This window comes from Trichomycterus rosablanca, chromosome 27 (genome assembly GCF_030014385.1).
Source record: "Trichomycterus rosablanca isolate fTriRos1 chromosome 27, fTriRos1.hap1, whole genome shotgun sequence".
NCBI lineage: Eukaryota > Metazoa > Chordata > Actinopteri > Siluriformes > Trichomycteridae > Trichomycterus > Trichomycterus rosablanca.
In genome coordinates, this window is record NC_086014.1 from 6625452 (window position 1) to 6649435 (window position 23984).

Sequence of the window (23984 nt, forward strand, 5' to 3'; positions counted from 1 at the left end):
GCTATAACATTTACCCATTGCGTGCGTTGCGGGTTAAGACGGCCGGAGCGTTATTAGAGAGCAGAATATTATATATACTGTATATCATATATCATTGTCACACTTAACAAATGTTACCACATGCTGACACTAGCTGTTCACGAGTCATTTTTTGCGAGTCATGAGTCGAGTCCGAGTCATTTGAAACAAGTCCGAGTCGAGTCTGAAGTCGCTGTGTGTGCGACTTACGTGCGTACGTGCGTACTTAGTGTAGGGTTTAGCACTACTGGTTTCCACCTAGTTTAGCGATTAGATTAGCCTACTTTAGGGTTCAGTTCTTTATCTTAAACAATAAGCAGCATATTAAAAACAGATACTCTTCTACTCCAGTCTCTTCTTTAATAAGTCAACGTAAGGTACATGTTCTTGAGTCTGTCATCATTTTAAAGCAATAAAAAGAAAGCAAACACACCAACTAAAAACTCGGTAACATACTGCAGTTCCTATTATTCTGACTGAACCTATGTGACGCTCATTGTCATGGTAACAAGCATAGTTTAATCAAATTGGTGAGTAAAGTACATATAAACACTGAATATAAACATAGCCAGTGACTATAGCAGTCATTAACAAGGACTCACTTAAAAACAAATGGCAATAAATCAACACATCAATCCTAATATTGTGTTGGTCCCCCTTTCGCTGCTAAAACAGCCCTGACCCATCGAGACATGGACTCCACTAGACCCCTGAAGGTGTGCTGTGGTAGATGCATCAATGAGCCTTGGCCGCCCATGACCCTGTCGCCGGTTTACCACTGTTCCTTCCTTGGATTGCTTTTGATAGATACTGACCACTGCAGACCAGGAACACCCCACAAGAGCTGCAGTTTTGGAGATACACCGATCAGCCATAACATTAAAACCACCTCCTTGTTTCTACACTCACTGTCCATTTTATTAGCTCCATTTACCGTACAGGAGCACCTTGTTGTTCTACAATTACTGACTGTATTCCATCTGTTTCTCTGCATGATTTGTTAGCCCCCTTTTTATGCTGTTCTTCAATGGTCAGGACTCTCCCAGGACCACTACAGAGCAGGTATAATTTAGGTGGTGGATCATTCTCAGCACTACAGTGACACTGACATGGTGGTGGTGTGTTAGTGTGTGTTGTGCTGGTATGAATGGATAATACATAGCAGCGCTGCTGGAGTTTTTAAATACCGTGTCCACTTACTGTCCACTCTATTAGACACTCCTACCTAGTTGGTCCACCTTGTAGATGTAAAGTCAGAGACGATCGCTCATCTATTGCTGCTGTTTGAGTTGGTCATCTTCTATCTATCACTCTGTTTGTGTGGTCACAGGACGCTACCCACAAGACGCTGTTGGCTGGATGTTTTTGGTTGGTGGACTATTCTCAGTCCAGCAGTGACAGTGAGGTGTTTAAAAACTCCAGCAGCATTGCTGTGTCTGATCCACTCATACCAGCACAACACACACTAACACACCACCACCATGTCAGTGTCACTGCAGTGCTGAGAATGATCCACCACCTAAATAATACCTGCTCTGTATTGGTCCTGGGAGAGTCCTGACCATTGAAGAACAGCGTGAAAGGGGGCTAACAAAGCATGCAGAGAAACAGATGGACTACAGTCAGTAATTGTAGAACTAAAAAGTGCTTCTATATGGTAAGTGGAGTTGATAAAATGGACAGTGAGTGTAGAAACAAGGAGGCGGTTTTAATGTTATGGCTGATCGGTGTATAAAGGTTAGATAATTTTATTTCTTACTTAAAGTAAAATACAAACTTCATTTTTGACCCAGTTTTCTTTTTGTGTAAAATTTTGTTGACTGATCTGACATCAGTGTGACAAATCTGCAATAACTGAGGCAATCAGAAAGTGTGCAATCACTTTTTTACATCACTGTATGAGATGCATTTCTATTATTTTTTCTCTGACAGTTTTTAAATTAATTGGTTTAGATAAATTTGTGCTTGGCATCTGTATATTCTTCTCTCATCGTCTCCTCGCGACAAAATTACCTGCCGTTCAATCGTATTTATTTACGCATATATTTGTCATTGTGCGGATGACTTTGATGCTTTATGACTCGCGCTGTATTGTCAATTTCATTTATTTGCATATGCCTTCGTCAACAAGAACCTTAGTCTATCGACTTTGACATGACAATAAAAGAAAATAAATATTATACCCCCAATCAGAAAAAGTTGGGACAGCATGGAAAATGCAAATAATAAAAAAAACACAGTGTTTCTTACATTTACTTTGACTTTTATTTTATTGCACACAGAATGAACCTGAGATATTTCATGTTTTGTCTGATAAAGTTCATTTCATTTACTAATAAAACATCCATTCCTGCATTTCAGGCCTACAACACATTCCAAAAAAAGTTGGGACGGGGGTATTTTAGGGCTAGTGAAAAAACTAAATAATGATGTGATTCCAAACAGCTGATTGTAATCATGGTTTGGTACAATAGCAGTCTTTGATAAGCAAAGATGATCAGAGGATCTCCAGTTTGTCAACAAAATAATGAACCTCAAAGAAAGATTGGAAGGGATTTGCATATTTCTCCCTCTACAGTGCATAATATCATTAAACCATTCAAGGAATCGGGAGGAATTTTAGTGTGTAAAGGCCAAGAGCGCATGCTTAAGCTGAACGCCCGTGATCTTCCATCCCTCAGACGGCGCTGCATCAAGAACCGCCACTCAACAATAGCTGATATAACCAAATGGGTGAGGGATTACTTTGGCAAACCTTTGTCAAGCACTACAATACAGAGTTACTGCACAAATGCCACTTAAAACTGTACTGTGCAAAAAAGAAGCCTTATGTTAACCATGTTCAGAAGCGGCGTCGACTTCTCTGGGTTTGGAGGCATCTAGGATGGACCATCACACAGTGGAAACGTGTATTGTGGTCAGATAAATCAGCATTCCAGGTCATTTTGGGAAAAAAATTAACTAAAAGGACCATCCAGACTGTTATCAGCAACAAGTCCAAAATCCAGGGTCTGTCATGGTATGGGGCTGTGTCAGTGTCCTTGGCAAAGGTCATTTACACTTCTGTCATGGCAGCATTAATGCAGAAAAGTACATTGAGATCTTAGAGCAACATGTGCTGCCTTCAAGACGTCATCTTTTCCAGGGACGTCCATGCATTTTTCAACAAGACAATGCAAAACCACATGCTGCACACATTACAAAGGCATGGCTGCAAAAGAAGAGGGTACGGGTACTGGACTGGCCTGCCTGCAGTCCTAACCTGTCCCCAATAGAGAACGTGTGGAGAATTTTGTAACAAAAAATGTGACAATGACGTTGACCAGACAGAACATGAAATATCTCAGGTTCATCCTGTCTGCAATGAAATAAAAGTCATAGTAAATGTAAGAAACTCTTTTTTTTTCATTATTATTAGCATTTTCCATACTGTCCCAACTTTTTCTGATTTGGGGTGGTTTATATGATATTGTTAAAATGTGAGCCAAGATTTGAGGGAAATTTCATTGGTTTAACCTTTATTCTAACTAAAATACACTATATCGCCAAATGTATGTGGACATCCCGCCTTATTATGAGTTTGGGTGTTTTAAACACCCATTACTAATACTAAGAGGTGTATGGAAGCATCTTGGTGTGTCATAACTCTAGTGGCCTGCACAGAGCCCTGACCTCAACACCCTTGGCAACATCGTTTCATCCAACACCACGTCTAACTTCAAAGATACCTTTTGGAACAGCAGGTTTAGTTAGACGACAATCATGCGTATTCACATAGTTTAGCCTTACAGTGTAGCTGTAAGGATTTGTATAGCTTAAAAAGTTCTTACCGTAGTACACAAGAGTAATGCCCAACATCCTGCAATTCAGCTGGTCGAAACCAGATGGAATCCTCTTCCTTGCTCATTCTGATCCCATCGAAGGAAATGGGTTCCTCGAAGTCCCCGTGTCCAACACTCTTGTACCACATGAGGCTGAGGCCAGCACTTTGAGCGTGGGTATAGTTGGCGCGGATATAGCCGTAAAACAACGCACACTTAATCCTCACTGGCTCCCCATTCAGAACTCTGTATTTTAAGTAGTCCACTGACCAGTCCGTACAGCCGTCCACTGTTAAAAAAAAGAGAGACAGGATTGGGTTATTAAATGTAATATATGAATATATATGAAAACAGTTTATGCAAGACAGGGTGGACATGGTACCACATGCTAACCCATTGTGCATGTTTTGGGTGTTGGGAGGTAACTGGTGTATCTGGGCAATGCATACCGACATGGGAAGAACAAGCTACTCACAGATACTAACCCAAGGCAACCCTGGTGCATCTGCTGTGCCACTATGTCGCCCCACTGACAAACACTGGTCAATATATATTGCAGACATTCAACACTTATGTCAATAGATTCGTAGAGCCATAAAGGCAAAGCTTGAGCATACTACAAAAATGTGTTATGAAGTATCCCATTTTGAAAGAGAGCTTTCAACAGAGCTCAAATTTCCATGAACTTATTCTCAATACAATTGGCTTTTTATTCCACGTTCATAATGAACAGATTGCCACAAAATGTACAACCCCAAATCAGAAAAAGTTGGGACAGTATGAAAAAAGAAAATCAAATAAAAATGCAGTGTTCATTCCATTTAACTTGACTTTTATTTGATTGCAGACAGTTTGAACACGAGATATTTCATGTTTTATCTGCTCAACTTCATTTAATTTATTAATAAACATCCATTCCTGCATTTCAGGCCTGCAACACATTCCAAAAAAAAGTTGGGACAGTAAAGCATTTACCACTTTGTAATGTTGCCATTAATTTTCACAACACTTCACACACAAGACGTTTTGGCATCGAGGATACCAAGTGATTTAGTGTTCCCATGTCACATGTCTCCCATCCTGCAAACACGTCTTACATTTACATTTACATTTTCAGCATTTAGCAGACGCCTTTATCCAAAGCCACTTACAATTAAGAATGTATACATCGCAAGCAATTGAGGGTTAAGGGCCTTGCTCAAGGTCCCAACAGTGGCAACCTGGCAGATGTGGGGCTTGAACCAGTGAGTTTTCAGTAACTTATTCTGTATTTTAACCACTAAGCTACCACTGCCACGTCTTAAGATGTGCAACAGTACGGGGTCGTCATTGTCGCAATTTTCATTCAAAATTCTCCACACATTCTCTATAGGGGACAGATCAGGACTACAGGCAGGCCAGTCCAGTACCCGTACCCTCTCCTTCCGCAGCCGTGCCTTTGTAATGTGTGCAGCATGTGGTTTTGCATTGTCTTGTTGAAAAATACATGGACGCCCCTGGAAAAGATGACGTCTTGAGGGCAGCACACGTTGCTCTAAGATCTCAATGTACTTTTCTGCATTAATGCTGCCATCACAGAAGTGTACATGACCTTTGCCAGGGGCACTGACACAGCCCCATACCATGACAGACCCTGGGCTTTGGACTTGTTGCTGATAACAGTCTGGATAGTTCTTTTCATCTTTGGTCTAGGGCACACGGTGTCCATTTTTTCCATCTGACCACAAATCATGTTTCCACTGTGTGATGGTCCATCCTAGATGCCTCTGAGCCCAGGGAAGTCGACGCCGCTTCTGAAGGCTTCTTTTTTGCACAGTAAAGTTTTGAGTGGCATTTGCTGTTTTTGTACCAAACCATGATTACAATCACATCATTATTTAGTTTTTCTCATTACTAGTGCTTAATTCCCCCTGTCCCGACTTTTTTGGAATGTGTTGCAGGCCTAAAATGCAGGAATGGATGTTTATTAATAAATGAAATAAATTTGAGCAGACAAAACATGAAATATCTCAGGTTCATCCTGTCTGCAATCAAATAAAAGTCAAAGTAAATGTAGAAAACTCTGTGTTTTTATTTTATTTGCATTTTCCATGCTGTCACAACTTTTTTCTGATTTGGGGTTGTAGTTTTGTTCCTGAAAATCAGTTGCTATTAGTATTACTTGTGCATTTTAATGTTTTATACATTACATGCAAATTGACAGATAAACACAATGAGAAAAAAAAATCAGACATGAGTTGAATTCTTGTCGTCACAGAGCTCTATACAAGTTAGTACATCTACTTCAATGTGTTCACTCCACTTAGACAAAGGACGACTGCATTCAGTTAATCTGTGTGTATTTCTTGTAGCTGATTGTATTGATTGAGTGTGAGGAGCTCCGAATTAAATAAAGAGTCTAAAACAGGAGTTCCAAACTTGCAGCCAGTGGGCAATTTGCATCCTGCGACATAAGGATTCCTGGAAAGCCAGCTAGCCTCATAGGCTTATGTTTCTAACCTAACCAGATCATCCCTCTCAATAGAAGCCGAGATTCAAGTCTGGACTACTTCAACTCCTTCCTGGCAGGTCTTTGCTACGTCCACAATCAGAGTTTTGGAAGCTGACCCGAAATGCAGATGCACACCTGGTTTTCAATTTACCTAAATGCTGACACATTGCGGTCTTAACATTGTCTTCATGTGGCAGTCTGCATTTACTTAAAAAACCCTGTTTTGTGCTTCGCACCCTTGGAGACACGAGTCTGGCTTGTCTTGATCTATACATCAAGTCTCAGGAAAGACTTTTAGGCCCTGCAACTTAACCTCCAAAAGCGCCGACCAAAAGGATGACCAAAGATCCGATAGCTGGACCGTATCAATGCAGACATGAGGATCGTCAACGCGGCCCCCGAAGACACCCTAGACCACGCCAAATGGGGAAGACAAGAGTGCACAAGAGTGGACCCCACATTGCCGGACAAACACCAGGAAAGAGAGACATTGCAGTGGATGGTGACTGAACAAGTTTACTGATTGCTTGAAAGGGAAAATTGGGGTTGTCACTAACTTCTTGAGTAATACTGTATAAATATGCTGACCTAGTGTATTGAGAGCATCTCTGGATTGTCTAATATGATCTATATAGCTGAGAAAGTGAACTCTAAGGCCAGTTCAGAGCCGTTTAGTGGTGTGCCATGATAGAGCAAGAGTAGACAGAACAACTCTGGCAATCTCAAGGGCAAAGGCACCAAATTTGAGACTAGATCATTACAAGTCCTCCGTGTCATGGAGATGCGGATGCTCAGGTGGAGTCTGAGGCTAATGCGGTGGGACCACATCACCAACAAGGACGCCCGGAAACATTTGAGCATCACCCCTATCTAAGAGAAGATTAGAGAGGCGAGGCTGAGCTGGTATGGACACGTCATGCGGAGGAGCATGGCCGATTCAGTAGCCCAAACAGCCCTGCGACTGAACCCCCAAGGGCGCCGACCAAAGGGATGACCAAAGATACAGTGCCCGCAGACACGAAGATCGTCAACGCGTCCCCCGAAGACACCCTAGACCTCGCCAAATGGAGGGACTAATGCCAGGACAGAGTTACATTGCAGTGGATGGTGACTGAACAAGTTTACTGATTGCTTCAAAGGGAAAATTGGGGTTGTCACTAACTTCTTGAGTAATACGGTCTAAATATGCTGACCTAGTGGTATTAAGAGCATCTCTAGATTGTTGAGTATGATCTATATAGCTGAGAAAGTGAACTCTAGGGCCAGTTCAGAGCCGTTCATAGAGTTTAGTGGTGTGCCATGATAGAGCAAGAGTAGACAGAACAACTCTGGCAATCTCAAGGGCAAAGACACCAAATCTGAGACTAGATCATTACTAGTAGAAGAAAGTGAAGATTGAAGACAAGATAGACTTAGTTTGTGCCAAGCTATGGTAGCATTTGGTATGGTAGAGTAAAATCAATTGGCTTGTGATTTGAATCACACAACCAGTAGAAGGTGTAACGTTCATGCCAGGTAATGTCAAACAAACAATATCAACTCTGCGCCCATGTGTAAGGGTAGGGAAATCAACATGTCGCTGAAGATCAAAACAACTTAAGACAGAGGGAAATTCTGCAATCAGAGAGCAATCAGGTGAATCAAGGTGAATATTTATATATAACGTGTCTCCAAGACGCAGCATCCTAGAACAGATTGAAAAAGCTAATGCGCTGGGGAGGTGCTGAGAAGCGTAATGCCAAGATCCTCAACTACAAAAGCAACAACAAGACTGGCAGTAGAAATAGATACATTTTGGTGAAACACCACCAAGTCCACCACCTTTAAACTGCTCCATAGGTTTAGCAAAATATTTGCAGCCACTTACTGGAGTGCTTTGTTTTCCGGTCTGAGTACGCCAGCAAATTTAAATCCAAATAATTGGCTGGATTCTACCAGGTTTCACAAAGAAACAGAAACCTCATTGTTTCTACAAACACTGGCCATTTTATCAGCTCCACTTACCATATAGAAGAACTACACTTTGTAGTTCTACAATTACTGACTGTTGTCCATCTGTTTGTCTGCATGCTTTGTTAGCCCCCTTTCATGCTGTTCTTCAATGGTCAGGACTCTCCCATTCTCAGCACTGCAGTGACACTGACATGGTGGTGGTGTGTTAGTGTGTGTTGTGCTGGTATGAGTGGATACTGCTGTGCAATGTTGCTGGACTGAGAATAGTCCACCAACCAAAAATATCCAGCCAACAGCGTCCCGTGGGCAGCGTCCTGTGACCACTGATGAAGGTCTAAAAGATGATCAACTCAAACAGCAGCAATAGATGAGCGATCGTCTCTGACTTTACATCTACAAGGTGGACCAACTAGGTAGTGGACAGTGAGTGGACACGGCATTTTAAAACTCCAGCAGTGCTGCTGTGTCTGATTCATTTATAACAGCACAACACACACTAACACACCACCACCGTGTCAGTGTCACTGCAGTGCTGAGAATGACCCACCACCTAAATAATACCTGTTCTGTTATGGTCCCGTGGTGGTCCTGACCATTGAAGAACAGGGTGAAAGCAGGCTAAACATGTATGTAGAGAAACAGTCAGTAATTGTAGAACTACAAAGTGCTCCTATATGGTAATTGAAGCGGGCCCAGTGCAGTAAATGATACAGTAGGTACCACAAAAGATATAGCTGGTATGCTGAGCTATTCCCAAAGCGACGCAACGCCTACTGACATTAGGAGCTAGTTGAGGTGTAGCGCCTGGTCTCTGACCCCTAGGACCAGACCTGCCCACCCCGACTACAGACAAAGGCACAGAGCTTGGGGGTTCTAGGTCATAGAAACTTGTGGTGATCAGGGATGTTGGGTTGCTGTCGTTCTGTCTCTCTTGTCTGATTGCTCAGGTTTGATGACGGTGTGGGAGGTGGGTGCTGATGTCCTGTGAAAGCCTTCATGATCGTGTTGCCTGCTCGCTCTGCTTTTTAGTTATGCTGTAATAATTAGGGGTGCCGGAGTCTCTTACTGTTCTCTACAAAACTGACATCTTTACTCTTAATCATTTTACATTTTAACTACATTTTCTGTCGTTCTGACGGAAACCCGTTTACCCACCCGAGGCTGTCCAGACTGCCGTTCCAACAACGCTGCTCCTGCTAGATGTGATGGAAACCTGGCGTGTTAAGTTAAATACCACATTAGCCAGGACATCCACTATCCACCTCAAGCCAAAGTTTGTGAAAAAAGGCCCCCACAAGACCAACAACTTGACCGAAAGTGGAAACTTAAATGCAAGAGGTCTGGGCTCCAGGATCATGCTAAAAGGCAATCCAACACTAAAAATAAGACCAATCCAGGTAGTGGCCCTTATTGCACAGTCCAGATTTTTTTTATTTGAAAAAATAACGAAACAAAACTAAACCCCAACACAGAGAGTAGCGGAAATCTAGAAAAAGGAAACATTAGCTGAGAAAAACAAAGCACTTCAGTAAGAGATAAAGAAGCTAAATGCTGTAACTGTACTACTGTCCTGTTCCTGCCATTTCTATTATTATATTTGTGCAGGAAAACAAGCTTTTGCCGCCAATAGTGGCTAGGCTAATAAAAAAAGTGCAGAACTACAACCCCAAATCAGAAAAAATTGGGACAGCATGGAAAATACAAATAATAAAAAAAACACAGTTTCTTACATCTACTTTGACTTTTATTTAATTTCATTTATTATTAAACATCCATTCCTGCATTTCAGTATTTACCACTTTGTAATGTTGCTATTCCTTTTCACCACACTTAAAAGACGTCTAGGGACCGAGGATACCAAGTGATTTAGTGTTTCGGGTTTTATTTTGTCCCATTCTTCCTGCAAACACGTCTTAAGATGTGCAACAGTACGGGGTCGTCATTGTCACATTTTTCCTTTCAAAATTCTCCACACGTTCTCTATTGGGGACAGGTCAAGACTGCAGGCAGGCCAGTCCAGTACCCATACCCTCTTCTTCCACAGCCATGCCTTTGTAATGTGTGCAGCATGTTGAAAAGCATGGACGTCCCTGGAAAAGATGAAGTCTTGAAGGCAGCACATGTTGCTCTAAGATCTCAATGTACTTTTCTGCATTAATGCTGCCATCACAGAAGTGTAAATTATTTTTGCCAAGGGCACTGACACACCCCCATACCATGACAGACCCTGACTTTTGCTGATAACAGTCTGGATGGTCCTTTTCGTCTTTGGTCCGGAGCACTGGACCTGGGATGCTGATTCATCTGACCACAATACACATTTCCACTGTGTGATGGTCCATCCTAGATGCCTCCGAGCCCAGAGAAGTCGACGCCGCTTCTGGACATGGTTAACATAAGGCTTGTTTTTTTGCACGGTAAAGTTTTAAGTGGCATTTGTGCATGTAACTCTGTATTGTAGTGCTTGACGAAGGTTTTCCAAAGTAATCCCTCACCCATGTGGTAATATCAGCTATTGTTGAGTGGCGGTTCTTGATGCGGTGCCGTCTGAGGGATCGAAGATCACAGGCGTTCAGCTTAAGCTTGCGCCCTTGGCCTTTATGCACTGAAATTCCTCCCGATTCCTTGAATCATTTAATGATATTATGCACTGTAGAGGGAGAAATATGCAAATCCCTTCCAATCTGTCTTTGAGGTTCAGTGTTTTTAAACATATCAATCAATTTCTCACACATTTGTTGACAAACTGGAGATCCTCTGATCATCTTTGCTCATCCAAGACTCAGCTTTTCCTGGATGCTGCTTTTCTACCAAACCTCATTACTAGCCCTAAACAAGCCCTAACTTTTTCTGATTTGGGGTTGTAAATAAAAACCAAGAATCAGATGACTGCACACTAGTATAACCAGCTATGACAAAAAGCAGAGTGTGTGTGTGTGTTCGCTGTGGCTGTGGATGGATGAATAGTGGCTCACTGAGCGTCCAGCAGAGGCTGAGCAACAGCACCAGCTGTGACCTAGTATGAGCCAGACAGGAACAGAAACAGAAAGCAAAAGAAAAACCCCAGTTAACATGTAAGGAAAACTATATGAGGAAGAAATAAAAGGAAACATATTAATACATGTGCAAATAATGGAAAATATTACAATCAGTGATCACAGGAGTCTTGATTTTTGGTCAGAATTTATTAAAGAATTAAACTGGCGTCTATAGTATGATTGGTTGAAACTATTGGAAACTCCAGAAAATTGGACGCTCCTGTAGCATCAAATATACGATGTTATAGGTCCTGCATAGACCTGAAATGTCAAACACACAGACACAATTTCATGGATTCCATGGACAGGCCTTCTCTCACTTGGCACATACACCTGGGTTCGTACCCAGGATCAATTCTCATTATCGGTGGTTCGTTTTCACATAGACAAATTTCTTTAAACCACAGATCGATCCAACAAATTTAGCGTCACATCTGCTATGTGGGGAAATAGTAAAAAGCGTAACTGCAAAACCGAGGATAGATACATCATCCAAAAGCCAAAAGTTCTGGTACATCCTTTTAAAAAAAAAAAATTACATTTTTTATGTAATTAATCTGATTATTCTTATTATTCTTATTCTTATTCTTATTCTTATTATTAATTTTTTCATACTTAATTTTTTTTAAACTTTATACGTAATTAATATGATTGTTTATTATTATTATTATTATTATGATTATTTCATTCATTTCTTTTTTCATACATCAATTTTTTTAACTTTATATGTAATTAATATGATTGTTTTTATTATTATTATTATTGTTGTTGTTATTTTATTCATTTTTTTCATGTCATTTTTTTAACTTTATATGTAATATGATTGTTTATTATTATAATTAATATTATTATTATCATTATGATTATTTTATTAATTTCTTTTTTTTGTACGCCATTTTTTTACTTTATATGTAATTATTCAGATAATTTATTATTATTAATTATATTATTATTATTATTGTATTAATTTCTTTTTTCATGTCATTTTTTAACTTTATATGTAATTAATCTGATTGTTTTTTATTATTATTATTAATATTATTGTTATCATTATGATTATTTTATTAAGTTTATTCATGTCAATTTTATATGTAATTAATGTGATTGTTTATTATTATTATCATCATCATCATCATTACACAAATACATCATAATCATCAAATACATAAATCATTAAATGTATCATGTTTGGGATGATTTATTTATTTAATTTTAGTTTAAGCAGCCCCTCACTTGCTGATTCCAACGGTTCTACCTTTCCACTCCCCTCCAATTCCTCCTTGCTTTTCTCAATGAAACAGCTGGTGAGGCCAGCTGCTGAAAAGCTCAACAGGCTTCACTAATTGTGTCATGCTGAATGTATTATTTACAAAAGAAACATTTAAGTAACTAATTAGCAGAGTAGAAACCCTTCCTCATACATCATAAATCAATAATTATATACATACATACATATTAAAACAGAGTATTTATTCGAGGGTGGGGGGGGGGGGGGGGGGTTATTGTTGTAGCTTTTAGAAGCATGCACTTAAGGAATCAAGTACCGCTAGGCGTCGAGCGTAAGTGACGATTGAGAAGCACTCATTGATGTTAACACACTTCTCTGAACAAATGAATGAGTTGCACTGTGAATGCGCAGTTGCTGAGCAGTTAGCGCATGCATAAGAATAACAAAATTTAAAGTAAAAGCTTTTATTAGAACCAGCCAACCAGAATGAAGGAAAGTACAAAGCAGTGCAGGAGTACAGAGCAGGGTCTACCAATACCGCCTTTCTATAAACCTAAATCTAACCCTGGGATACGTTCATTCCACTGCCAAGCCGCACGAGATGAATCAGAACCGATGTGAGGGTAATGCAGCTGCGCGTGGAAACGACAATACTTATTAAAGTGCTACGTATCTCTGTTGCCATGGCGATGGTAGGGTTTATTGCAGTAGAGTTGCAGAAACGGAGGTGGGGGGGGCTTCGCTAATCGAGCTCTGGATAATTAAGACTTCTTTTGTGCACTGTAATAACTGCGAGGCGTCATGGCAGTCTGTAACTAAAACAAGCAATCACTAAGACAGATAAAATATAATTATCGTCTTTAATTATCACCACTGTTGTTCTATCTGCATGGGCAAGACGTCCTGACAGCTACTCGATGAGCAAGACTGGGCTCGCTGTCAAACATTATTTGGAAGGTATTGTAATGTGCACAGGTTAATGAACGTCTGTGCATCGATTAACAAAAAATTATTAATAAATAAAATAATAAACGCTACATTTGAACATTTAATATTCTTTATGTACAACCCCAAATCATAAAAATAATGATGTGATTCCAAACAAGTGATTGTAATCATGCTTTGGTACAAAAGCAGCATCCAGGAAAGGCTGAGTCTTTGATGAGCAAAGATGATCAGAGGTGAGAAAATGATTGAAATGGTTAAAAAACAATGTACCTCAAAGAAAGATTGGAAGCAATTTGCATATTTCTCCCTCTACAGTGCATAATATCATTAAACGATTCAAGGAATTGGGAGGAATTTCAGTGCATAAAGGCCAAGGGCGCAAGCTTAAGCTGAACGTCCGTGATCTTCGATCCCTCAGACGGCACTGCATCAAGAACCGCCACTCAACAATAGCTGATATACAGTGCGGCCAAAAAGTATTTAGTCAGCCACTGATTGTGCAAGTTCTCCGACTTAGAAAGATGAGAGAGGTCTGTAATTTTCATCATAGGTACACTTCAACTATGAGAGACAAAATGAGAAAATAAAATCCAGGAAATCACATTGTAGGATTTTTGAAGAATTTATTTGTAAATTATGGTGGAAAATAAGTATTTGGTCAATAACAAAAGTTCAACTCAATACTTTGTAACATAACCTTTGTTGGCAATGACAGAGGTCAAACGTTTCCTGTAAGTCTTCACCAGGTTTGCACACACTGTAGCTGGTATTTTGGCCCATCAATGCTCTCACTGATGGAAGGAGGTTTTGGCTTAAAATCTCACGATACATGGCCCCGTTCATTCTTCCCTTAACACGGATCAGTCGCCCTGTCCCCTTTGCAGAAAAACAGCCCCAAAGCATGATGTTTCCACCCCCATGCTTCACAGTAGGTATGGTGTTCTTGGGATGCAACTCAGCATTCTTCTTCCTCCAAACATGACGAGTTGAGTTTTTACCAAAAAGTTCCATTTTGGTTTCATCTGACCACATGATATTTTCCCAATCCTCTTCTGGATCATCCATATGCTCTCTGGCAAACTTCAGACGGACCTGGACATGTACTGGCTTAAGCGAGGGACACGCCTGGCACTGCAGGATTTGAGTCCCTCTCGGCGTAGTGTGTTACTGATGGTAGCCTTTGTTAATTTGGTCCCAGCTCTCTGCAGGTCATTCATCAGGTCCCTCCGTGTAGTTCTGGGATTTTTGCTCACCGTTCTCATGATCATTTTGACCCCACGGGATGAGATCTTGCGTGGGGCCCCAGATCGAAAGAGATTATCAATGGTCTTGTATGTCTTCCATTTTCTTACAATTGCTCCCACAGTTGATTTATTCACACCAACCTGCTTGCCTATTGTAGATTCACTCTTCCCAGCCTGGTGCAGGTCTACAATTTTCTTCCTGGTGTCCTTCAACAGCTCTTTGGTCTTGGCCATGGTTTAGTTTGGAGTCTGACTGTTTGAGGCTGTGGACAGGTGTCTTTTATACAGATAACGAGGTCAAACAGGTGCCATTAATACGTGGGTGACCAAATACTTATTTTCCACCATAATTTACAAATTAATTCTTTAAAAATCCTACAATGTGATTTCCTGGATTTTTTTTTCTCATTTTGTCTCTCATAGTTGAAGTGTACTTATGATGAAAATTACAGACCTCTCTCATCTTTCTAAGTAGGAGAACTTGCACAATCAGTGACTGACTAAATACTTTTTGGCCCCACTGTAACCACATGTGCGAGGCACTACAATACAGAGTTACATGCACAAATGCCACTTAAAACTTTACTGTGCAAAAGAGAAGCCTTATGTTAACCATGTCCAGAAGTGGCGCCAACTTCTCTGGGCTCAGAGGCATCTAGGATGGACCATCACACAGTGGAAACGTGTATTGTGGTCTGATGAATCAGCATTCCAGGTCTTTTGGAAAAAAATGGATGCCGTGTGCTCCAAACCAAAGGTGAAAAGGACCATCCAGACTGTTATCAGGAACAAGTCCAAAAGTCAGGGTCTGTCATGGTATAGGGCTGTGTCAGTGCCCTTGGCAAAGGTCATTTACACTTCTGTGAGGCAGCATTAATGCAGAAAAGTACACTGAGATCTTAGAGCAACATGTGCTGCCTTCAAGACGTCATCTTTTCCAGGCACGCCCATGCATTTTTCAACAAGACAATGCAAAACCACATGCTGCACACATTACAAAGGCACGGCTGTGGAAAAAAAAGGGTACGGGTACTGGACTGGCCTGCCTGCAGTCCTGACCTGTCCACAACAGAGAATGTGTGGAGAATTTCGAAATGAATAATGCGACAACAACGACCCCGTACTGTTGCACATCTTAAGACGTGTTTGCAGGAAGAATGGAACAAAATAAAAGCTGAAACACTAAATCACTTGGTATCCTCGGTGCCAAAATGTCTTTTAAGTGTGGTGAAAAGGAATGGCAACATTACAAAGTGGTAAATGCAGGCCCGAAATGCAGGAATGGATGTTTATTAATAAATGAAATGAAGTTTACCAGTCAGAATATGAAATATATCAGGTTCATTCTGTCTGCAATGAAATAAAAGTCAAAGTAAATGTAAGGAACACTGTGTTTTTATTTTATTTGCATTTTCCATACTGTCCCAACTTTTTCTGACATGTAAACATTTGGAAATTACTTCAATGTTTGCAATTTTTCTTTCAATAAATGTTTGTTTTTATACTAATATTTATATAAACCCAAAAGTTCGAACAGAATCTGCTGAGCATTTTGGTTTGAAAGGAACAAACTTAGTTTAATTCTGTGCTAAGTAGTGAGTCTAATTAGTAAACTTTGGGATGCAGCCAGGAAATTATTAATAAACAATGTACATAATTAAAAGCCATAAAACAATGTGTCAGCTACTGTGAGTACAAGTACAATTTGGCAGTGAAGTTATTATTTATGCACTGTGTAAATTAGCATTATGAAACATCAGTGTAAATGGTTTCCTGTTGTCTACTGGAAAGAACATCAATACTTCAAAACTCGGGTTTTGATGCACACTCGGGTCGCACAGTGGTGTAATACGCCAGCCTACTACTGCGGAAAGCTCGAGTTCGAATCTTAGCAGTACTATCGACCTGGCCAGGCATCCAACAGGCACAATTGACAGTGTCTAAGTCACGTGTCAAATCAGGGAGAGAGCTTAAAAGACGTATGATTGTTGTGATGGTTCGAGTGGTTACAGAGACGTACTTATAATTTAATGGGACACCTGCGCCTTTAAGCGGCAACCGTTGACATCGTAGTCATGGCAACTAACTTTGACCTTCGTGTTAGCGGAAAAAGAACGCGGGGTACCGTAGTCAGTAGCGTAAAAAATAATAAATAGAAGTTAATTCTCTTGTAATCCAATACAGAAGCTTCGTGTGTAAGTAGTAGACATTTATATTCTCAGTTGTTTGTAAATGTGTAGCAAGTTTGTTACAGCATTTCAGGTACGAATTTACTGTAATTCCATAATTAAATACGGTTGTTATCGTTACTATAGCAATTACTATTTTTACACAAAATGCTAACTCGTTAGCACTATTGTACGTTTGGTTAAATTTCATATTGTACTAGATGTAACACAACTACAGCAATGGCATGTACAGTATTAAGTTTATAATTGGTTTTTTATTGTTTGTATTTTGTAGTTTTACTCCAGTCTGATGCACACAGTGTACAGTTGTGAAGCAAATAAAACCGACCCAACTGTATTTTGGAGGGAGCTGTCTGTCTGTCTGTCTGTCTAGCTGAGAAAGAGGGAAAAACTCTTAGTGAGGGCAGAACAATCATCTTAAAATACACAGTATAATCGTACATAAACTGCATCTCCTACAATGCACGCCGATTTTGTAACCTGCAAAGTGACGCATCCCGCTACTAGATGATGTTGAGAAATATTTACAAATAATCCCATAATGTACAAGAAGAGAAAATTGAAGCAGAAAGAAGGTAATTTAAGTTTGTGCTTCAAGAAGATAAACCGGTACGTCTCTTTTGTTATGAGGCCGTATCTGTGGTTAAGGAGGACAATATAAATGTAGATACAGTGTATCACAAAAGTGAGTACACCCCTCACATTTCTGCAGATATTTAAGTATATCTTTTCATGGGACAACACTGACAAAATGACACTTTGACACAATGAAAAGTAGTCTGTGTGCAGCTTATATAACAGTGTAAATTTATTCTTCCCTCAAAATAACTCAATATACAGCCATTAATGTCTAAACCACCGGCAACAAAAGTGAGTACACCCCTTAGTGAAAGTTCCTGAAGTGTCAATATTTTGTGTGGCCACCATTATTTCCCAGAACTGCCTTAACTCTCCTGGGCATGGAGTTTACCAGAGCTTCACAGGTTGCCACTGGAATGCTTTTCCACTCCTCCATGACGACATCACGGAGCTGGCGGATATTCGAGACTTTGCGCTCCTCCACCTTCCGCTTGAGGATGCCCCAAAGATGTTCTATTGGGTTTAGGTCTGGAGACATGCTTGGCCAGTCCATCACCTTTACCCTCAGCCTCTTCAATAAAGCAGTGGTCGTCTTAGAGGTGTGTTTGGGGTCATTATCATGCTGGAACAATGCCCTGCAACCCAGTTTCCGGAGGGAGGGGATCATGCTCTGCTTCAGTATTTCACAGGAGTACATATTGGAGTTCATGTGTCCCTCAATGAAATGTAACTCCCCAACACCTGCTGCATTCATGCAGCCCCAGACCATGGCATTCCCACCACCATGCTTGACTGTAGGCATGACACACTTATCTTTGTACTCCTCACCTGATTGCCGCCACACATGCTTGAGACCATCTGAACCAAACAAATTAATCTTGGTCTCATCAGACCATAGGACATGGTTCCAGTAATCCATGTCCTTTGTTGACATGTCTTCAGCAAACTGTTTGCGGGCTTTCTTGTGTAGAGACTTCAGAAGAGGCTTCCTTCTGGGGTGACAGCCATGCAGACCAATTTGATGTAGTGTGCGGCGTATGGTCTGAGCACTGACAGGCTGACCCCCCACCTTTTCAATCTCTGCAGCAATGCTGACAGCACTCCTGCGCCTATCTTTCAAAGACAGCAGTTGGATGTGACGCTGAGCACGTGCACTCAGCTTCTTTGGACGACCAACGCGAGGTCTGTTCTGAGTGGACCCTGCTCTTTTAAAACGCTGGATGATCTTGGCCACTGTGCTACAGCTCAGTTTCAGGGTGTTGGCAATCTTGTTGTAGCCTTGGCCATCTTCATGTAGCGCAACAATTCGTCTTTTAAGATCCTCAGAGAGTTCTTTGCCATGAGGTGCCATGTTGGAACTTTCAGTGACCAGTATGAGAGAGTGTGAGAGCTGTACTACTAAATTGAACACACCTGCTCCCTATGCACACCTGAGACCTAGTAACACTAACAAATCACATGACATTTTGGAGGGAAAATGACAAGCAGTGCTCAATTTGGACATTTAGGGGTGTAGTCTCTTAGGGGTGTACTCACTTTTGTTGCCGGTGGTTTAGACATTAATGGCTGTATATTGAGTTATTTTGAGGGAAGAATAAATTTACACTGTTATATAAGCTGCACACAGACTACTTTTCATTGTGTCAAAGTGTCATTTTGTCAGTGTTGTCCCATGAAAAGATATACTTAAATATCTGCAGAAATGTGAGGGGTGTACTCACTTTTGTGATACACTGTATACATTATAAATATACAGTATAAATTTGGCATTTTGACATTTAGAATTTAGCCTCCAAAAAAAACAACAAATTGTCCAAGACTTAAAAGGCAGACTGCAATCACAGCAGGATACGTTACAATCGACCCTTTGAGGGCCACCATAATGCAGATGTGGCCCTCAGTGAAAATGAGTTTGATACCCCTGGTCTAAGGGATGGATTTTGACAGGGTTGGTTTGTAACCATTTCAGCTCTCTGTGATATTCCACCACTGGCAGGTGAAAAGAAGCGTCCAACAACTACACGAGGGTGGTGAGGGAATTGGAAAAAGGGAATTAAAAGTTACTAGATTGGAAGAAAAATAGCCAAAAACACACCAAGGGAACTTGTAATAGTAATTCTAAAGCCTGCTCCATACACGCTTCAACTCTCTGTGAGATTCCACCACTGACAGGTGAAAAGAAGCGTCCAACAACTGCAAAAAGGGAATTGAAAATGACAAGATTGAGGGAATAAAAGCCAGAAACACACAAAGGGAACTTGTAATAGTAATTCTAAAGCCTGCTCCATACACATTTCAGCTCTCTGTAAGATTCCACCACTGCCAGGTGAAAAGAAGCATCCAACAACTGCAAAAAGGGAATTTCAACAAGGGAATCTAAGCAAGCGTGGTATTTTTTTCAATATTTGAATTCCAAATGACATTTAAAATTGGTCTAAAAATATAAGGGTTGCAAAATTAGGGATCCAATCAACACAGAGTCTAAATGTTGTTCGAAAGTCATCGACTAAACCACAGCCGAGATCTAAATGCACTTGGCAGCCAGTTCTGAGTTCATTTAATGTGCAGAATCAAAGCTATAAAAACATCCTGCAGGCAATCAATTGATTTTTCATTTCAGATATGTGATGTTGAAAATGTCAGCAGTTTAATTGAGTAGTTAAAGCTTAGTGGATCAGAAAGAGAGGGAGAAGGAATCATGTAGGCTGTGGAGGAGGAATACATTTAAATGTGATTTCAAACTGAATATAATGATATGATAATATTTTTCTCTGACTTATTTGATTCGATATTATACAGATATGCATTGAAAAATACAACCCTAAATCAGAATACGTTGGGACAGTATGAAAATGCTAATAAAAAAAAAATTGTTGCAGTGTTTCTTACATTTACTTTACGTTGGGACGGGGATAATTTAGGGCTAGATAATGATGTGATTCCAAACAGGTGATTGTAATCATGGTTTGGTACAAAAGCAGCATCCAGGAAAGATTGAGTCTTACCTTAAAGAAAGATTGGAAGGGATTTGCATATTTCTCCCTCTACAGTGCATAATATTATTGAACGATTTAAGGAATTTCAGTGCGTGAAGGCTAAGAACGCAAGCTTAAGCTGAACGCCCTTGATCTTCCATCCCTCAGACGGCACTGCATCAAGAACCGCCACTCAACAATAGCTGATATAACCACATGGGTGAGGGATTACTTTGGCAAACCTTTGTCAAGCACTACAATACAGAGTCACATGCACAAATGCCACTTAAAACTTTACTGTGCAAAAAAGAAGCCTTATGTTAACCATGTCCAGAAGCGGCGTCGACTTCTCTGGGCTCGGAGGCATCTAGGATGGACCATCACACAGTGGAAACGTGTATTGAGGTCAGATGAATCAGCATTCCAGGTCTTTCTTGTGCTCCGGACCAAAGACAAAAAGGACCATCCAGACTGTTATCAGGAACAAGTCCAAAAGCCAGGCTGTGTCAGTGCCCTTGGCAAAGGTCATCAAAGGTCAACACTTCTGTGCTGGCAGCATTAATGCAGAAAAGAACATTGAGATCTTTTCCTGGATGCTGCTTTTGTACCAAACCATGATTACAATCACCTGTTTGGAATCTCATTATCATTTAGTTTTTTCACCTCATTACTAGCCCTAAATTGCCCCTGTCCCAACTTTTTTTGGAATGTGTTGCAAGCCTGAAATGCAGGAAATGAAGTTGAGCAGACAAAACATGACATATCTCAGGTTCATTTGGTCTGCAATCAAATAAAAGTCATTTTATTTGCATTTTCCATACTGTCCCAACCTTTTTGATTTGGGGTTGAAAAAATCATTTAAAAATGCACAATATATGCACAATTCATATTTAATATTAGAGTAGTTCCATTGGGTTTGGAGCCATAGACAGGATGCCTCTCGGAGCTGAGGTTTAAACAAACCTGCATTGCACCCAAATTGCTCGCTGTGCCAGGTCTTAATTAACTGGCCTTACCAGTTAAAGGATCAATAAGGCTTTGAGCCCTTTTTAACAAAGGAACCTCCTGAGGATACAAGGTATCATGGATTAAAATGAATACCATACCCTTAAAAGTAAACGCAAACAATAAATGTCCCGTTAAATGACAAGGAGGTAAACCTGTAGGAGAACCAAGGGTGCCAATAACTCTGGAGCTGACAGCATATGCACACAAATCCACCCCCCTCACTTAACATCCACGTAAACAGTCAGTCAAAAAATACCTACATCTTTTATGTGTCTCTATAAATACTCTGTATCCTTGGGGAGAAAGTGCTGAGTAAGGTTTACCTCAATGCCAATAGCAATTTACCTGTCAATGTGTTTGTGTGTGTGTGTGCAAGTGTTTTAAATGTGTAAGGATGCTTTTTTTTCCACCTCAGCAAAGCTCACACAGACAAGTAAGTAGCTGCTACCAGGATCCCCTGACAACCCCCCAACCCACCAAAAAAAATAAGGTCAAGCTCCCAAAAGAAAGCCAATACACTGATCAGCCACTGTCCATTTTATCAGCTCCACTTACCATATAGAAGCACTTTGTTGTTTCTACAATTACTGACTGTTGTCCATCTGTTTCTCTACATACTGTCTTAACCTGCTTTCACCCCGTTCTTTAATGATCAGGACCCCCCACAGGACCACCACAGAGCAGGTATTATTTAGGTGGTAGAACATTCTCAGCACTGCAGTGACACTGACATACATGGTGGTGGTGTGTTAGTGTGTGTTGTGCTGGTATGAGTGGATCAGACACAGCCGTGTCCACTCACTCTATTAGACACTCCTACCTAGTTGGTCCACCTTGTAGATGTAAAGTCAGAGACAATTGCTCATCTATTGCTGCTGTTTGAGTCGTTCATCATCTAGACCTTCATCAGTGGTCACAGGACGATGCCAATGGGGCGCTGTTGGCTGAATGTTTTTTGGTTGGTGGACTATTCTCAGTCCAGCAGTGACAGTGAGGTGTATAAAAACTCCATCAGCATTGCTGTGTCTGATCCACTCATACCAGCACAACACACACTAACACACCACCACCATGTCAGTGTCACTGCAGTGCTGAGAATGACCCATCACCTAAATAATACCTACTTTGTAGTGGTCCTGTGGGGGTCCTGACCATTGAAGAACAGCATGAAAGGGGGCTAACAAAGCATGCAGACAAACAAATGGACTACAGTCAGTAATTGTAGAACTACAAAGTGTTTCTATATGGTAAGTGGAGCTGATAAAATGGACAGTGAGTGTAGAAACAAGGAGGTGGTTTTAATGTTATGGCTGATCTGTGTATATTCAAGTGCACCAGCTGGACTGGCATCAACCTGGTTACTTTGTCTCTAGTAAGGACTTTTGTGTGGTCCAGCTAGAAGAATCCAATGGGCCCCTGATGTATTAATTTTTACGGCATGCCAGCACGTTGTGTCGCCCTCTTTAAAAACATCCATCTCGGATCAAGCTGCTGCATCGAAATCAAAAATCAACCGTACCCATTTCTCGTCACCTAGGTCAGACAGGGCTGCCCTCAATTTCCTTCCTCGTGGTCCTGAGCGACGTTACGCGGTGAGCAGGTGCACACATCAGAGCTGTTCATTATTAATTCTGGCTATGATAGAAAGATGTCAGAACACACGGTGTGTTACAGCTTGCCGTCTTTTGCTTGCACGTGGGGCAGAGGTAGCTTCAGGGTTAAGATACCGGTCTAACGCTGAGGTGGCGCAGCGGTAAAATACGCTAGCACACCAGAGCTGGGATTTCTAATACATCGTATCTAATCTCGGCTCTGCCATCCGCCCGGGCTGGGCGGCTATATGAACAACGTTTGGCTGTTGTTCATCCAGGTAGGGAGCCGGATAGAGACCTCATAACTGATGCAATTACGACCTCTGCTGGCTGATTGATCGAGAAATAATGCTGTTTAGGGTGTGGCTCGCCTCGTGCAGGTGAAAAGATGCAGTCGGGTACTGCTCACGTGTCGGAGGGGACGTGTGTCAGTTCGCTCTCCTCAATCAAGGGAAGGGTTAGCACCAATAGAGAGGAAGCATAACGCAATCGGGTAAAAATTGGACGTGCTAAAAATGCATAAAAAAAGATACTGGTCTAGTAATCAAAAGGTCACTGGTTCAAGCCCCACAACTAATAAATGGATCTGAACTGATGTCTGGCTTTTTTTTTTTTTTTGCATAATAGTTTCAGGTCGCTTTTATTGATGCAGTGGTGAACTGTGTTAAGTAACAATGGTTTTATGAAGTACTCCCAAGCCTACGTGGCTATATTTATCCAAGTAGCATGATGTTTTTTTATCCAAGCCAGAGGATCTCCAGTTTGTCAACAAACCTTTGTCAAGCACTACAATACAGACTTACATGCACAAATACCACTTAAAACTTTACTGTGCAAAAAAGAGCAAGAAGGTCCTGGGTTCGATCCCCAGGTGGGGCGGTCAAGGTCCTTTCTGTGTGG

At 40.9% G+C, this 23984-nt stretch overlaps 1 protein-coding gene across 1 annotated transcript in view; it reads right to left on the minus strand.

Annotated features, from left to right (window-relative positions):
- il1rapl1b (interleukin 1 receptor accessory protein-like 1b) overlaps positions 1-23984 on the minus strand; it is a 510835-nt gene that overhangs the window by 291952 nt on the left and 194899 nt on the right. The window contains exon 3 of the mRNA XM_062989648.1: positions 3849-4128. Within this exon, the coding sequence (XP_062845718.1) occupies positions 3849-4128 (280 nt within the window). The remainder of the gene's footprint in view (positions 1-3848; positions 4129-23984) is intronic.